This window comes from Hyperolius riggenbachi, chromosome 7 (assembly GCF_040937935.1).
Source record: "Hyperolius riggenbachi isolate aHypRig1 chromosome 7, aHypRig1.pri, whole genome shotgun sequence".
Taxonomy (NCBI): domain Eukaryota; kingdom Metazoa; phylum Chordata; class Amphibia; order Anura; family Hyperoliidae; genus Hyperolius; species Hyperolius riggenbachi.
The window spans coordinates 289,204,205-289,222,733 of NC_090652.1; the positions used below are offsets into that span (position 1 = coordinate 289,204,205).

The window sequence follows — 18,529 nt, forward strand, 5'->3', positions numbered from 1 at the left end:
ACACCTCAGAACGTCCTCAGACCCCAGCCCTGATCACCTCGCTAGTGCATTGCTTGCATCTATTTCCCCCCTCTAATCACACCTTGAGACACCCATCAATCACCTCCTGTCACCCCCTAGCACACCTACCCATCAGATCAGGCCCTAATTTGCCCTGTGTGGGCTCCTGATCACTCGGCCAAACCCTCAGATCCCCCTCAGACCCCCTTCCGATCACCTCCCCAGTGCATTGATTGCATCTATTTTCCCCTCTAACCGCCCCCTGAGACACCCATCAATCAACTCCTGTCACCCCCCTAGCACTCCTATCCATCAGATCCGGCCCAAAACATCCTGTCATCTAAGAGGCCACCCTGCTTATGAAAGGTTCCACAAAATTTGCCCCCTCATAGACCACCTGTCATCAAAATTTGCAGATGCTTATACCCCTGAACAGTCATTTTGAGAAATTTGGTTTCCAGACTACTCACAGTTTTGGGCCCGTAAAATGCCAGGGCAGTATAGGAACCCCACAAGTGACCCCATTTTAGAAAGAAGACACCCCAAGGTATTCTGTTAGGTGTATGATGAGTTCATAGAAGATTTTATTTTTTGTCAAAAGTTAGCGGAAATTGGATTTTTATTGTTTTTTTCACAAAGTGTCATTTTTCACTAACTTGTGACAAAAAATAAAATCTTCTATGAACTCACCATACCCCTAACGGAATACCTTGGGGTGTCTTCTTTCTAAAATGGGGTCACTTGTGGGGTTCCTATACTGCCCTGGCATTTTAGGGGCCCTAAACCGTGAGGAGTAGTCTAGAAAACAAATGCCTCAAAATGACCTGTGAATAGGACGTTGGGCCCCTTAGCACACCTAGGCTGCAAAAAAGTGTCACACATGTGGTATCGCCATACTCAGGAGAAGTAGTATAATGTGTTTTGTGGTGTATTTTTACACATACCCATGCTGGGTGGGAGAAATATCTCTGTAAATGACAATCTTTTGATTTTGTCAGGATTTCACAGGTCATTTTGAGACATTTGGGTTCAAGACTACTCCTCACGGTTTAGGGCCCCTAAAATGCCAGGGCAGTATAGGAACCCCACAAGTGACCCCATTTTAGAAAGAAGACACCCAAGGTATTCTGTTAGGTGTATGATGAGTTCATAGAAGATTTTATTTTTTGTCACAAGTTAGCGGAAATTTATATGTATTGTTTTTTTTTTCACAAAGTGTCATTTTCCGCTAACTTGTGACAAAAAAAAAAATCTTCTATGAACTCACCATACTCCTAACAGAATACCTTGGGGTGTCTTCTTTCTAAAATGGGGTCACTTGTGGGGTTCCTATACTGCCCTGGCATTTTAGGGGCCCTAAACCGTGAGCAGTAGTCTAGAATCCAAATGCCTCAAAATGACCTGTGAATAGGACGTTAGGCCCCTTAGCGCACCTAGGTTGCAAAAAAGTGTCACACATGTGGTATCGCCGTACTCAGAAGAAGTAGTATATTGTGTTTTGGGGTGTATTTTTACACATACCCATGCTGGGTGGGAGAAATCTCTCTGTAAATGGACAATTGTGTGTAAAAAAAAATCAAACAATTGTCATTTACAGAGATATTTCTCCCACCCAGCATGGGTATGTGTAAAAATACACCCCAAAACACATTATACTACTTCTCCTGAGTACGGCGGTACCACATGTGTGGCACTTTTTTGCACCCAAAGTCCAATGAGTACCTTTAGGATTTCACAGGTCATTTTGCGACATTTGGTTTCAAGACTACTCCTCACGGTTTAGGGCCCCTAAAATGCCAGGGCAGTATAGGAACCCCACAAATGACCCCATTTTAGAAAGAAGACACCCCAAGGTATTCCGTTAGGAGTATGGTGAGTTCATAGAAGATTTTATTTTTTGTCACAAGTTAGCGGAAAATGACACTTTGTGAAAAAAAACAATTAAAATCAATTTCCGCTAACTTGTGACAAAAAAAAAAAATCTTCTATGAACTCACCATCCTCCTAACGGAATACCTTGGGGTGTCTTCTTTCTAAAATGGGGTAATTTGTGGGGTTCCTATACTGTCCTGGCATTTTAGGGGCCCTAAACCGTGAGGAGTAGTCTTGAAACGAAATTTCTCAACATGACCTGTGAAATCCTAAAGGTACTCGTTGAACTTTGGGCCCCTTAGCGCAGTTAGGGTGCAAAAAAGTGCCACACATGTGGTATCGCCGTACTCAGGAGAAGTAGTATAATGTGTTTTGGGGTGTATTTTTACACATACCCATGCTGAGTGGGAGAAATATCTCTATAAATAGACAATTGTGTGTAAAAAAAATTAAACAATTGTCATTTACGGAGATATTTCTCCCACCCAGCATGGGTATGTGTAAAAATACACCCCAAAACACATTATACTACTTCTCCTGAGTACGGCAATACCACATGTGTGGCACTTTTTTGCAGCCTAACTGCGCTAAGGGGCCAAAAGTCCAATGAGCATCTTTAGGCTTTACAGGGGTGCTTACAATTAGGCACCCCCCAAAATGCCAGGACAGTGAACACACCCCACAAATGACCCAATTTTGGAAAGTAGACACTTCAAGGTATTCAGAGAGGAGCATAGTGAGTCTGTGGCAGATTTCATTTTTTTTTTGTCGCAAGTTAGAAGAAATGGAAACTTTTTTTTTTTCTTTTTTTTGTCAGAAAGTGTCATTTTCCGCTAACTTGTGACAAAAAATAAAATCTTCTATGAACTCACCATGCCTCTCACTGAATACTTTGGGATGTCTTCTTTCCAAAATGGGGTCATTTGGGGGGTATTTGTACTATCCTGGAATTTTAGCCCCTCATGAAACCTGACAGGTGCGCAGAAAAGTCAGAGATGCTTGAAAATGGGAAAATTCACTTTTGGCACCATAGTTTGTAAACGCTATAACTTTTACCCAATCCAATAAATATACACTGAATGGTTTTTTTTTTATCAAAGACATGTAGCAGAATAACTTTCGCGCTCAAATGTATAGGAAATTTTACTTTATTTGAAAAATGTCAGCACAGCAAGTTAAAAAAGTCATTTTTTTGCCAAAATTCATGTCTTTTTTGATGAATATAATAAAAACTAAAACTCGCAGCAGCAATCAAATAGCAGCAAAAGAAAGCTGTATTAGTGACAAGAAAAGGAGGTAAAATTCATTTAGGTGGTAGGTTGTATGACCGAGCAATAAACCGTGAAAGCTGCAGTGGTCTGAATGGAGAAAAAGGCTCTGGTCCTTAAGGGGCGAAAAGACTGTGGTCCTGAAGTGGTTAATAGTATACCATAACCCCAAAGCAGCAAACATAACCAACTATGACCATTAAATAATAAATGCAGCAACAGTTACCCCAGACACCAGAAAATAAACGCAACGTGGGCAACATGTCAGCACAAAATAAACGCAATGTGGGCAACATGTCAGCACAAAATAAACGCAATGGGCAACATGTCAGCACAAAATAAACGCAATGTGTGCAACATGTCAGCACAAAATAAACACAATGTGAGAAACATGTCAGCACAAAATAAACGCAACGTGAGAAACATTTCAGCACAAAATAAATGCAATGTGAGAAACATGTCAGCACAAAATAAACGCAATGTGAGCAATATTTCAGCACAAAATACACAGAATGTGAGAAACATGTCAGCACAAAATAAACGCAATGTGAGAAACATGTCAGCACAAAATAAACGCAATGTGAGAAACATGTCAGCACAAAATAAACGCACCCTTCACCCTTGTCCTGCGCCCTTTTTTCCTGTTACCGAAGAGATACTTATTGCCAACAACAGTCAGTTTCTGTAAGCTGACAGTGGGCGACATGTCTGCATTAAAACGCAACACAACTGAAATATTGCCTTTTTCCCAGCAAACCAGACTGTGAATCTTCTCTATCAGTGCTGAGCTCGGATTCTGCATAATCCCATTTTTGCATCGAAATTCACAATTACATTGTAAAATCGCAATGCGAAATTTCTGACAAATTCATAATTAGTTTTGCGCATTCTACTTTCCAGGTAGAATCTCCCCAGAAGAAGCGATTCCTTCTCCCATCAGCAGAGGAAGAAAACATGGAGTCTGGGATGAGGAGCCTTCTCTCTGACAACAGCCGATACGTAGAGTCCTTCCGCCTCTTCCTGCGGAACTCCACAGAACACCAGTGCATGCAGAACTTCATAGAGAACAAACTGGCTGACATTGTGTGCAGGTACCGTACACGGCTCTCCCCTCCTGCGCTGCCAGCTGAGATCTCTAAAGGTTCGTACACACATAGGACTAGCTAACAAGCTACCAGTCGTCAGATCCGCCTGCGGTCGTTCTGACGACTGTTTGCTGGTGTGTACAGTTTGTCTTCAGACTGATAAGGCTGGTTTTGACCGATCTGCTGAGCGGATCAGCCTTATCAGCCTGACGACAGACTGTACACACCGGCAAACTGTCCTCAGAACGACCGCCCCGGGGGCGGGTCTTATGACTGTTAGCTTGTTACAGTTCGAGGTGTGTACGAACCTTACCGCCTTGTCTCCAGCATGCAAAAGCAGGAACCAACAACACACAGCAGTACTGATCATCTTATCAGCAATGCAATGGAAAAGTATGTACTGTATTTTTTGGACTATAGCACTCAATTTTTCTCCCCCAAAAGGAGGGGGGAAAGTCACTGTGTCTTATATTGCAAAGGCAGGGAGGTGCTGACCTCCAACCCGCCCATGCAGAGGAGGACACAGGGGGACAAACGGAGGACACAGGGCGACACAAAGAGGCATAGAGGAGGACACAAGGGGAACAATAGAGGACACAGCAGGACACAAGGGGGACAGGAGGACACAAGAGGTACAAGGGGCATGGGGTACAAGGGGGCAGAATCCACAAGATGCCCCTTCACCATGGATGCACCAGGTTCGGTATATATTTTTTTACCCCTGGTTTTGTCCTCTAAATTTAGGTGCGTCTTATCGTCCGGAGTGTCTTATAGTCCGAAAAATATGGTAATTAAAATGCTATGTCCCCCCCCTCGACTCTCTCAAATTACCAAACTGACTGGGAAAAAAGGGCACCAATAGTGATCATTACAGTTGACAATTTTGGTCTGAAAAGATGGTGGTTCTGGTTCTCCATACCTTGAATGGGGTATTTTTTGTAACACCAATCTAGCACTAATTCTACCATAGAGCCACACCAGCGGCGTAACTAGAAATCACTGGATCCCCCTGCGAAACTTTGGATGGGGCACCCTCGTGCCACCCCCCCCCCCCCTCGCACGCCTCAGCTTATTACACTTACTCTGTCCATCTCTGATGGAGCAAAACTGCTCTGCAGCCTTTTTCAGCATCACTACAGTAAAGGGCACTTGGAGAGGGGTAGAGAGGTTGTTGTACAGAAGAGCCAGCTGCACACTGAATAGGGACTGTCTACAAAACTTTGTATGATTCCTTATCAGTGGCTGAGAAGATGCAGTAGAACAATTGTGCAGAGAGCAGAAAGGTTTTTTTCTCTCTTTGCCCTTAGTTGTCAGTCTCTCAAAACGGGGCCCGCTATGCGGCTGCATCCCTTGCAGGATCTATTGTTACCCCTCTGTAGGGGCCATTTATTCTAGTAGTGGTAGCATAGCTCACTTATTACAACTGCCCCTTGTGGTGGAGTATGGAGTGGCACAGCCCCGTTCAATACATGTCACTGGGGCTGCCCTTCCCTGAAGCTTGAAAATGCATCTATATACAGTTTGTACACAATGCCATATTGCACTATGGGTGGTATACCTCATATTATTCTTACCCCATAGCCTCTACAGAAAACTATCCCTAGCATATGCCCAACAATCAAAGCAATAACAGTACAGGGACACTCAGGATTGATGAACCGTGGATACTGAAAACTGCTACGCGTTTCTCGACACAGCTGCTGACAGAGGCAACAGGCTTCAACTCTCATCTGATCAAATACTCTATGATGTGTAATGAAGAAGCGGCATTTGTGCCAAGAAACGCAGAAAACCAATATCATAGCGCACTGCATTACAGTACATAGATCTTGAAGTGTACCTGAGATCAGGTAACTGGGCATATTTAACCTTACCTGTGGCTTCCTCTAGCCCCATAAGGCGCGATTGCTCCCTCGCCGTCCTCTCAGGCCATTTCGTCGTCCTGGAATCTGCCTCTGGTAATTTGGCTATTGGTCCTCATCTGTTCATGTGTGGCCCTGCCGTGCTTCCGTCCCGGGGAGCGTTCTGCACCTTCGCCGCATGCACAAATGACCTCGGCTGAGCAGATTACCAGGGCTGATTCAAAAACAACGGAGTGGCCGGAGAGGACGGCAAGGGAGCGATCGCACCTAACCCTAACACCTCTCCCCCTATAGCAAATGGATCCATTTGGATCCATCCAAACCCCATTCAACAAATGTCAAGAACAAGTAACATTACTCCAAAAATGTACTATTGGTTTTGTTTAGCCTGGTGAGGTTGGGGGTTCATGTGGTAAGAGGGGGGTGACACCATGAGTTTCTGCACCGGGTGACACCAACCTTAAAGTGGACCCAAATTAAAAATACAAGATTTCAGAAATAAACTCTATTTTCTAAATTATAATAATAAATAGCAGCCTTTTTCAGCTGCATAATGACAAATATAAAATATTTTACATTTATTGGAGGAACCCCTCCCTTCCTTTCATATTGCCGGTCGGACAGAATCCGGCAAACTGGTGGAGTAGGTGGTGTCAGGCAAAGCAGGAATTGCTAATGGCTCCCACCTGTATAACCCTAGTTATGAAAAGAGAAGGGTGAAAAGCATGCACTAAAATGCTCATAGGCTTGAAGGAGTGTTTATTTATCTTTGTATGTGTCAGAGTGGTGCAACTAAATATTTTGAATTAAAAAAATGTTTGGTTTGGGTCCACTTTAATGATGCCTCTTGACTCATGTGAGTAACATTTACTATTCTCATGTCTCTCTAAGCATCGGCAATGGGAAGACCGCCATCGATGTCCTCGGGGTGGGAAGCGGTTCAGGTAATGGCATCCCTGTTTTCCCATAATCATTACTTTAAATGAACTGAAAATAAATGTATGAGAGAATTAACTGTGTGTAGTAGTGATAGTACAGAAGTCATCCGGAAAATAACAGCCACTTTAATTTAAACAATTAAGCAAACATTTTATTTATGTTACTAACTGAAGACCCGGCGTTGCCAGGGTATGTATTTGGTTGTTGGCTCCGCCTTCTTTTTCTAACCTAGACACACAGTCACGCAATAACCAAGTTTATGAGCTTTGGGGTCCTAGCCATCAATAATTTACATTTTCCCGTTGAAATGAAACAAATTTGATTGGCTGTTTGTGGCTCCACCCCTTTTCTGAATTTGAACCTCAGTCACCCAATGACTGACTGTGGCAGGTTTGAGGCCTTTGGCAATTAACATTGGCAGCAATTTAAATATTTTCCTTGAAAATCAATAGATGAATTTTGATTGGCTGTTGTAGGTTCCACACACTTTCTTGAATATTAATCCCAGTCACTCAGTGACCAATTGTGCAAAGTGTGAGAACCCTGCTATTAACAAAGTAAGAATGGCTGCAGTTTACTTTACTTTTCCTCTGTGAAAATTTTTTGGGGTTCCTCCCACTTTTTTTAACCTTTGCACACAGTCAGGGATTGACCAAAATTGTGAGCTTTGATGTTCCTGGCATCAATAATGGCCTCGATTCATAAAAGTGCTGTCGGGAAGGTAACGTCGAGCGGGGAAACACCGCTGTCGGTATTTCCGCCTTCAGGGTGGTAATTCATAAAAATTTTGTTACTTGTGACAGGCGTGCGGAGATATTCCGCTGTAGGCAGGCGTTAGGCTGTCGGGAGACATGCGGAAACAGGAGAAGCAGGCGGAGTCTCTCCGTGCGGTGTTCTCTCTGCAGCTGCTTGGGAGGTCTGTCCCATTCACTGCAAAGGATTCCGCACGCTTCTCGCCACATCAGAGGTAGCGGTAATACCCGTCCGCATACCGCTACCTCTAATCTTTATGAATTGACATTTGTTACTTTTGCTGTGATAATCACCGCGCAAGGCGGTGATTGATCACTCTGCTCGCGAATGTCGGCTTTTCATGCGGAAAAAGCCTTTATGAATACATATTTTGCTGTGTGGTCGGTAAAGTGAGCCGTTTTCTGCATTTCCGAATGCGGGAATGCTTTATGAATCGAGGCCAATGTGAGAATGGAAGCAGTTTATCAAGCAACAAAATCCGATTGGCTGTTTGTGGCTCTGCCCCTTGTTAGTCAATTTGAACCCAGTCACTGGGCCCATATGCAATGAACTTTTATTCCTGAGTTTTTTCCAAGGAGATCATTTTTTCATCTTCTATTTAAAATAACTTCCCAGCACTATTCAACTGAAAAGTCCCGAAATGTAAGTAAAAAAGCATTATCAAAATGTTTTTGAGTATTTGCGTTCTGATAGCTTACATGCAGGGGTGTAACTAGAAATCACTGGGCCCCCCTGCGAAAGTTTGGATGGGGCCCCCTCCACCCCACCACGTTTTCTGCATAGGTAAGCTGAGAACCAATGTTATTCAATTGGCTAGTGCACACTTGGATGTGTTTTCCCCATGCAGATAAAACAGACAGCAGTGAAGCACTGCACGCATTTCTCTATCAATAACATTCGCTTCTGTGATAAATGTGCATGTTTTCACACATACAGACACACATGGCGTGCAGAAAACGCATACAGACGAGTGTGCTCCCAGCCTCAGCTTATTACACTCACTCTGTCCATCTCTGATGGAGCAGAACTGGCTCTGCAGACTTCCCCAGCATCACTACAGTACAGAGCACTTGGGGAGGGGTAGAGAGGTTGGGGGCTTGGTGTTGTACACAAGAACCTGCTGAACACTGAATCGGGACTGTCTACAAATCTTTGTCTGCAAAACTTTGCATGATTCCATATCAGTGGCTGAGCAGATGTAGTCATTAGAACAACTGTGCAGAGAACAGAAAGCTTTTTTTTCTCTCTGTGCCCTTAGTTGTCAGTCTCTCAGGACAAAGAAAAGAAACGTATCCCTCCACGGGACCTCCTACAGCTTCTGGGCCCCTTGCGGCTGCATTCCTTGCAGGGTCTACTGTTACGCCCCTGCTTGCATGGCATTTGACAGGCATTATTGACAGGTGATTTATTTAAAAATATCACCTTGGAGAAAAAGTGAATTGCATATGGGCCTGTATCTTTCATTGATTTCAACAAAAGGTTTTCAATGCTTTTGTTTTAGTAGCATGACACTCCTCACCTATGGTTTGGAGGGATTGGGGATGGGGGCTTCATGTTAATGCTGCTGAACAAACAGTTACTCATACCATTGCACGCTTTACCGCTGGTGCATGAAGCTATCCCGGACATTAAAGAGACCATGTAACAAAAAAAATGTCCTCTGAGGGTAGGGGGAAGCCTCAGGGTCCCAATGAGGCTTCTGCTGTAGCTGCAGGCAATCCAGCGCTGGCTACCCCGAAGTGTCCCGGAATCCTCCCTCGACAAGGCTGATAAGCACTGATTAATTTACCTTTTCTGGCTCCAGCGGGGGCGCTGTTGCAGCTCTCCGCACAGAGGTGAAAATAGCCGATCTCCGTCGGGTCTGCTCTACTGCACAGGCGCAGGAGACTTGTGCCTGCGCAGTAGAGCGGCCCGACATCGATCAGCTATTTCCGCCTATCTCCGGGTGTAGAGCCAATACTGCGCCTGCGCTGGAGCCCGGGAGGTAAATATTTACATCCCCGCCGCTCCGGGAGGATTTTCTCCACCGCCGTGGGACCGAGGAGGATGGGGAAGCCTCAATAGGATCCGGAGGCTTCCCCCACCCGAGGTGAGTACCCCCCCGGGGAGGTTTTTCTCATTACAGGTTTTCTTTAACGCATTCATTTTTACGCGTTGCAGGTGCAACACATACTTTTTACGCATTGTACCTGCAACACGTAAAAATGTATGTGTTAATGACCACGACAGCTTCCTGCACCAGCAGGAATGCGTGCAAAGGTACACGTGGCGGCCCGCCAACTCCGAGTCGACAAAAACAAAACTAGCTGGCGGAGGGGGACCAGAGCAGTAGTGAGTGGCTGCGAGGGCGCAGGATGGCTGCAGGGGGCTGGTAGAAGCCCCAGGTAAGTGAAACTCATTTTTTTGGGGGGGGGGGGGGGGGCGGATGAATAGGTTTCCTTTAAGATTTCCTGCATACTCTGATCGCCGAATACGATCGGAGTGGGTGGGGGGATGCCGCCGCTCAGCGGCTATCATGTAGTGAGCCCTGGGCTCGCTACATGATTTAAAAAAAAATTAATAAGAAAAAAGTGCGGCGCTGCCTCCTTGCCGGATTTTTTAGACCGGCAAGGAGGTTAAATTCTCAAATTTCCTCTAAAATAAGGAAAACAAAGTGAAATGAAATACATTTTTACACCCCGCTCTGATGTTTAAAATATATATGTTTTATTTAGGAGAAATTGACTTGCAAATGCTGTCCAAGATTTATGACAGATACCCCGGAGTCTCCATTCATAACAACATCATAGAGCCCAGCCCAGAGCAGATCCTTAGCTATAAAGGTAAGTATATGGGAGATCTGCACTCATTATATTATTCAGCGAATTGGCACTTTATATGGACTTTGGCAGGGTGAAGCAATCTGTTAGGGCTGGGACCCACTAGAGTGTTTTTGGCAGCGTTTTTTTTGGGATAAAAAACCTTTTGCCAATGTATTTGGATGGAACTAAACTCACTAGTGCAGCATTTTGAGCGCATTTGGGGATGTTAAAGTGGATCCGAGATGAAAAACGAACTATGACAAGTAACTTGTCTATATATCTTATGTAAAGCTTAGATAGTTTACACAGCAAATCTAGCTGCAAACAGCCTTATTAGAATATGATTATTTCTTCCTGTGATAAAATGACAGCAGCCATGTTGTTTGTAAACATTACGCAGAGGCAGGCTTATCTTGAGCACTCAGCCTGTGAAAAAAACCCTAATCCCCCCTCCTCCTCCCTCCTCCCCTCTGCCTCTGAAATCTCTGGCTAGTAATACCTCCCCCTCCTCCTGCCCAGACTGAATAGACTGTATAGAAGCGCTGCAAAATCATTTTGAAAAGCGATTTTGCAGCGATTTGGGGGGATGACAGATTACAATTTAAATAAACATTATTCTACTCACCAGGTGTCCAGATTTCCGTCTTTCATCGGTAGCCACACCCCCAGGCCCGGATTTACCTCAGAGAAGCTTATAGGCACAGATGTCCTGGCACCTTAGACTTTGCCCTCTAGGGATCTACAAACCCCTGAACCACACTGCAAGTGTGCTGGCTGTCCCAGCTGTCACTTCTACCTTACTTCCCTTGGCCATCATAGGTAGAGAGGTGCTCTCAGTATTTAGTAGCAAGAGTTACCCCCAAGTATTAAGTAGTTAAAGGAACCTCAGTATTAAGTAGCTAGAGGTGTCCTCAAGTATTAGGTATCTAGAGGTGCCCCTGACTGAAGGGAGATGTCAGTTGAATGCCGAGAGGTTGAGTAATCTCCCATTTACTATCTCATCAGGACTCTGCATAGGGAAGGAAGGAGAGAGGCACTCGGGGAGGGTATTGGTCCGCCTTTCCATCATCAGGCGCCTGTAGGCACATGCCTACAGTGCCTTATGGTAAATCCAGCCCTAAAGGAAGAGGTCACAGGCGTTTCTCTGATTGATCCTAGAGAAGAATCATTTCCTTTAGGGGGAAGGCTATGGACAGAAGTAGGACATCCGGACACCTGGTGAGTATATTAAAATGTATATATACAGTATATAAGAAAAAACAAATCGCTAATCAGAAGCGCTATACAGTTTACTGCATAATGCTTCTAATCGCGGGGAAAGCGAGCACAATCTCCCTAGGAATCGCTGCACATAGCGATGCAGCGATTTTAAAGTGCTGCAGCAATTCCTAGTGTGTCCCAGCCCTTAGGCCCCGTTTACACTTCATCAGTTGGTATGCGTCAGTATGCGTTAGTAAGCGTTAGTGCGCGTTTTTTCCATAGCAGTGCATTGGGAAGAAGATTTCAGTTAAAATGCATTAAAGAGGAACTCCAGTGAGAATAATGTAGTAAAAAAAGTGCTTCATTTTTTACCATAATTATGTATAAATGATTTAGTCAGTGTTTGCTCATTGTAAAATCTTTCCTCTCCCCGATTTACATTCTGACATTTATTACATGGTGACATTGTTACTGTGGGCAGGTTATGTAGCTGCTCCTAGCTGTTGGCTGTTAGAGACAGCTGTAAACAGCTAATTCCTGTCTGTGAACATTGTTACATTGTGGCAGCTTGCCCAGAGTACCGCGGTACTCAGAGCTTCTTGTGGGAGGGGTTTCAGCACAAAATCAGTCATACAGCGCCCCCTGATGGTCTGTTTGTGAAAATCATTATATTTCTCATGTAAAAGGGGGTATCAGCTACTGATTGGGATAAAGTTCAATTCTAGGTTGGAGTTTCTCTTTAAGTGTGAAAGGTGCCATAGGAAAACATGGGCATTACTTTGAAAATCAGTTTTATTTCCGTTATAACTGAGAGCAACTGATTAAGTGTAAAAGGGGCCTTACTGTTGTGTGGCAGGCGGCTGATTCTGGCCTCTTGTCTTTCTTTCAGAGCGCGTATTCAAGACGCCGGGCTTAGATCACATAACCTTCCACTGGAACAGGAAAACCTCCGCAGAGTTTGAGGCTCAAGTGAAGGCAGAGAAACCAGAGACCAAATATGACTTCATCCATATGATTCAGGTAGCTGAAGTCCGCAATGAAAGCAAAGCTAAAATTAAACGTATGACATAAATGATCTGTAGCGCTAAATCTAAATAGAACTTTCCTGGAGACCCATGTTCTTAATGTTGCTTTTAAGGGGTGGAAACCTCGATTTTAAGCTTTAGCCAGATGTAACATCACACTTAAAAGGATACCCGAGGTGACATGTGACATGATGAGATAGACATGTGTATGTACAATGCCTAGCACACAAAGAACTAGGCTGTGTTCCTTTTTTCTGTCTCTGCCTGTAGAGTTAAACATCAGGTATGTAAGTGGCAGTTCCTGTCTGAGTCAGGATTGGGTCAGACTACAGTGTGACCCTCACTGATAAGAAATGACAACTATAAAACACTTTCCTAGCAGAAAATGGCTTCTGAGAGCAGGAAAGAGATAAAAAGGATCAATAGGTCCTAGAATACTTCAATGAATGTGTCATTGAGCACAAACAATACAACAGTAAAAACTTAAAAATTTGATTTAAATATAAAATAAAACTGGAATATCTTCAAAATTAATTTTTAGAAGAAGGAGGATAGATACAATTGTTTATTTCATTAGTTTATTTTCACCTTAGTTGTCCTTTAAAGCAAATCTGAAGCGAAAATCAATTTGAGATAATTATTGTAAGTGTAGTACAGATAATGAATAGAACATTAGTAGCAAAGAAAAGAGTCTCATATTTTTATTTTCAGTTATATAGCTTTATTTAAAACATTGCAACAGACTGTCACAGTTGCAGTTTAGAATCCACACTCTGGCCTATATGCAACTAACTTTTTCACCTGAGTTATTTCCTAGGAGATAATTTTCCTCTTCTCTTTAAACTAACCTTTTAGCATTTTAATATTGAAAAAGTTGGTGAAAAGGTGCCTACAAATTTATTCTTAGTATGTTCTTACTTGCTGGTGGCTTAAAATGCATTTTATGAAAAGTTCTGAAAATATCACCTAGGTAAAAAAGTGAATTGCATATGGGCCTCTGGCTTTAATGCCTGGTACACACCATGCAGTTTCCTGTCAGATCCACAGGTCAAATCGATAATTTCTGTCAGGTCTGATCAGGTTTCTGATTATTTTTCCAATCAGTTTTCTGATCACTTCTATACAAATTGGATCGGAAACCTGATGGGACCTGTTGGAAAGTATTGATTCAACCCATCGATCTGTTGGTAAAATGAATGGTGTGTACCGGGCATTAAGCTGCAGAACAAAGCAGAAGTTTTGTTTTCCTGCAGTAAAACCTTATCTCAAGCTGTCTCTCACTGTTTCTTGGCTGTTTAAAGGGGTTCTTTAAGGAGAACCAGAGGCAGTTCCTTCGATCAGGTAGCATACAGGTATTTTTTTTTAATTAGGTTTTTTAAGAAAAAGTTTCACTTACCTGGGGCTTCTACTGACCCCCTGCAGATGTCCTGTCCCATGCCGGTCCTCAAGGATCCTCCGGTACCTGCTGCAGCTCACTTTGCATTTGGCCGAACTCCACTACGCCTGCGCAGCCTTGGCCATGAGCATCCTCGCTCCCACTCACATCCTTGGGAGTGTCCTGCACAGCCGCAGTAAGTGGGAGCAAGGACGTGCACGGCACAGCCGCGCAGGTGCAATGGCTGTAGTCGGCAAAACGGAATGTTTCAGAGGATCCTCGAGGCCCAGCGCAGGCATAGGACTTCTGCAGGGGGCCGGTAGAAGCCCCAGGTAAGTGAAACTTTTTTTTTTTAAAAAGAACCCCTTTAAAGGATACCACAACTGACATGTGGCATAATGAGATAGACATGTGTATGTACAGTGCCTAGCACACAAATAATCATGCTGTGTTCCTTTTTTTCTTTCTCTGCCTGAAAGAGGTAAATATCAGGTATGTAAGTGGCTGACTCAGTCCTGACTCAGACAGGAAGTGACTACAGTGTGACCCTCACTGATAAGAATTTCCCCCTTTTTTATCTCTTTCTTGCTCTCAGAAGCCATTTTCTTCTAGGAAAGTGTTTTATAGCTGGAATTTCTTATCAGTGAAGGTCACACTGTAGTCACTTCCTGTCTGAGTCAGGACTGAGTCAGCCACTTACATACCTGATATTTACCTCTTTCAGGCAGAGAAAGAAAAAAAGGAACACAGCATAGTTATTTGTGTGCTAGGCACTGTACATACCCATGTCTATCTCATTATGCCACATGTCAGTTGTGGTATCCTTTAAGCAAGACTGAGTTCCACCACCTTGGTTGACTAGCTCAGAGAGGCTCTTTTGCATAGATACCAATTCAAGTTTTGTAACTCTAAGGGCCTGTTCAGATTATGCGCGTTCCTAGCCGTTTTCAGGGAATGCGTACGGGTACCAAAAACGCATAGAAATGGCTCATATTGCTTTTGAATGGGCTAGTTCACATGTATGCGTATGAGACGCATACGTTTCTTATCCGCATTGCTGCATGGAGTTCTGTGTGTCACGCATAGAAACGGACGCAATGAAAGTCTATGGACGCGTATCAAAAACGCGTATTATTGCATTTTTGCGTAAGTTTTCCTCTGCGATTCCCATAATTCTTTTTTTCCCCTGGGTCACGTGTGTGTGCAAAACGCAATAGAAAAAGCATTAGAATGCAAGAAAAACGCATGCGTTTTTCAAATTGTGTTTCTTTGATTTTATACGCGTTCTTCATACGCTGACAGTCTGAACAGGCCCTTACTATACTGGAAAACATAAAGGGACTTCACATCATTTCTTAATAGGGCTAGTATCATATATGAATAGGTTATCATGTCACATGTCGCTTTAGATTCACTTTAAGCCTGGTACACACCTTCAATTTTGATTGCCCAATCGCTGACCAAATTTACAACCTCTGTGTACAGTAGTATGACAGTTTACCTACACAATCTGTTCACGGAATTCCTCATACTGCATGGAGGTAGTAAAATTGGGCAATCATTGGCCAAATCAAAACTGAAGGTGTGTACCAAGTTTTAGCCTCGATATAGAGTTAGGTCCATAAATATTGGGACATCGACACAATTCTAACATTTTTGGCTCTGTACACAACCACAATGGATTTTAAATGAAATGAACATAATGAGTTTTAACTGCAGCAGACTGGCAGCTTTAATTTGAGGGTATTTACATCCAAATCAGGTGAATTTTGCATATGTGCCTTCCACTTGTTAAGGGACCAAAAGTAATGGGACAGAATAATAATCATAACTTTCACTTTTTAATACTTGGTTACAAATCCTTTACAAGTATCAAACACAGTAATATAGCAATAAAATCAATGAAAACGCTGTGTTTTACACTGAAAATGCTCCTGCTGTGTAACAATATGGCCTGGAGATGCTCTCAGTCCACAGAGTCTAGCAAGAATGGAGCTCCTGCAATGCTCGCCACTTTATATACAGGAGGGGAGGGCAGAGCCTCCCTCCTATGATTGGTTGCTAGGGCTAAGGCTGGGGACCTCTGATTGGCCCAGTGACGTCATTTCCCCCGTCACTGGCGTAGCTAAGGTGCTGTGGGCCCCAGTGCAAGTTTTACATGGGACCCCCAAGCACTCTATACATAACAATTGATGTGGCGCACCAAAACCTGCCAAGGACAACCACAGTGTCAGAGGTGCAAGAAGGGGATGGGGAACAGTTTGTTAAGGATTACTACTATTGAAAGTATCTACAGAAGTGATTATTACCAGCACAGGACCAATAGAGAGCTAATACTGTGATAGAGAGTGGACACTTCGGGGCCCCTCTGGCCCAAGGGCCCCTATGCGGTCACTACCTCTGCACCCCCTATTGCTACGCCACTGTCCCCAGCCACAGATTCAGAGTTGTGATCACGGCTAGAATTCAAGGAATACTAGCTGATTCCGTGATCAGAACCAGTGATCAGGGCCGATCACGGATTCCAATAACGATATCGGAATCGGGACAAAGGCCTCGTGATCAAGGCTGTTTCGTGATCACGAGGCCGTGACGAGCACCACTATACAAGTTGATCTTGGTCTCATCTGTCCATAGGATGTTGTTCCAGAACTGTGAAGGTTTTTTTTAGATGTCGTTTGGCAAACTCTAATCTGGCCTTCCTGTTTTTTAGGCTCACCAATGGTTTATATATTGTGGTGAAGCCTTTGTATTCACTCTGGTGAAGTCTTCTCTTGATTGTTGACTTTGAAACACATGCATGCAGGGACAAACATAGGCAAATGCAGGGGGGGGGGGGGGGTTACAGGTGCCCAGAATCCCCCCTCAGACCTGGGTGGTGCAGTGTCTGTGGACTGGCACAAGTTGTGACACCAGAATATCTGCAGGTATCCTGCAGCTCACAGCAGCGCCCCCTTTCTTTCCCTGCTACAGTTGACTTGGGATGGAGCAGCAGTGTGTGTACAGAGCATGGAGCAGCAGCTTGTGTACAGAGCATGGAGCACCAGCGTGTGTACAGAGCATGGAGCACCAGCGTGTGTACAGGGCATGAAGCACCAGCGTGTGTACAGGGCATGGAGCACCAGCGTGTGTACAGAGCATGGAGCAGCAGTGTGTGTACAGAGCATGGAGCAGCAGCGTGTGTACAGAGCATGGAGCAGCAGCGTGTGTACAGAGCATGGAGCAGCAGCGTGTGTACAGAGCATGGAGCAGCAGCGTGTGTACAGAGCATGGAGCAGCAGCGTGTGTTCAGAGCATGGAGCAGCAGCGTGTGTACAGAGCATGGAGCAGCAGCGTGTGTACAGAGCATGGAGCAGCAGCGTGTGTACAGAGCATGGAGCAGCAGCGTGTGTACAGAGCATGGGGCAGCAGCGTGTGTACAGAGCATGGAGCAGCAGCGTGTGTACAGAGCATGGGGCAGCAGCGTGTGTACAGAGCATGGGGCAGCAGCGTGTGTACAGAGCATGGGGCAGCAGCGTGTGTACAGAGCATGGGGCAGCAGCGTGTGTACAGAGCATGGGGCAGCAGCGTGTGTACAGAGCATGGAGCAGCAGCGTGTGTACAGAGCACGGAGCAGCAGTCTGTGTACAGAGCACGGAGCAGCAGTCTGTGTACAGAGCACGGAGCAGCAGTCTGTGTACAGAGCACGGAGCAGCAGTCTGTGTACAGAGCACGGAGCAGCAGTCTGTGTACAGAGCACGGAGCAGCAGTCTGTGTACAGAGCACGGAGCAGCAGTCTGTGTACAGAGCACGGAGCAGCAGTCTGTGTACAGAGCACGGAGCAGCAGTCTGTGTACAGAGCACGGAGCAGCAGTCTGTGTACAGAGCACGGAGCAGCAGTCTGTGTACAGAGCACGGAGCTGCAGTCTGTGTACAGAGCACGGAGAAGCAGTCTGTGTACAGAGCATGGAGCAGCTCGGAGTCGGGTATGAGCACGGCCCTGTGCCCTGCTGTGTGAATGCTTTACTTTCCTCTTCATTAGCTATGTCGGCTGTCCACATTATTATCTGTATCCAAACTGCTCCTGATCTATCCTATTGTCGGTCGGGAAATTACATTGTGCGTACCATATTATAATACTGTATTGCGTGTGGCTGAGGGAGACTTTTCAGGAATCCTCCCCTTGAAAATCCTGGGTTTGCCAAGGGCAAAGCCAGGATTTTCAAGGAGGGTATTCCTGAAAGGTCTCTCTCAGCCACGTACAATATAATAACATGGTAGGACATTAGACTATGATTATGGTAGGGATTAGATTGTGAGCTCCCCCAATGACATTTAATAACATGACTATATACAGAGGCGTATCTAGA

The 18,529-nt window shown here is 44.5% G+C and overlaps 2 protein-coding genes across 9 annotated transcripts in view; one reads left to right on the top strand and one right to left on the bottom strand.

Annotated features, from left to right (window-relative positions):
- LOC137525094 (histamine N-methyltransferase B-like) overlaps positions 1–18,529 on the top strand; it is a 431,596-nt gene that overhangs the window by 408,205 nt on the left and 4,862 nt on the right. For all 8 annotated transcript variants that reach the window (XM_068245894.1, XM_068245892.1, XM_068245897.1 and 5 more), the window contains 4 exons: positions 4,041–4,231; positions 6,979–7,031; positions 10,494–10,601; positions 12,670–12,800. In XM_068245894.1, coding sequence (XP_068101995.1) covers positions 4,041–4,231; positions 6,979–7,031; positions 10,494–10,601; positions 12,670–12,800 — 483 coding nt within the window. The remainder of the gene's footprint in view (positions 1–4,040; positions 4,232–6,978; positions 7,032–10,493; positions 10,602–12,669; positions 12,801–18,529) is intronic.
- The window catches only part of LOC137525097 (histamine N-methyltransferase A-like), a 345,938-nt gene that overhangs the window by 60,440 nt on the left and 266,969 nt on the right, over positions 1–18,529 (bottom strand). The gene's annotated exons all lie outside the window — the stretch shown is intronic.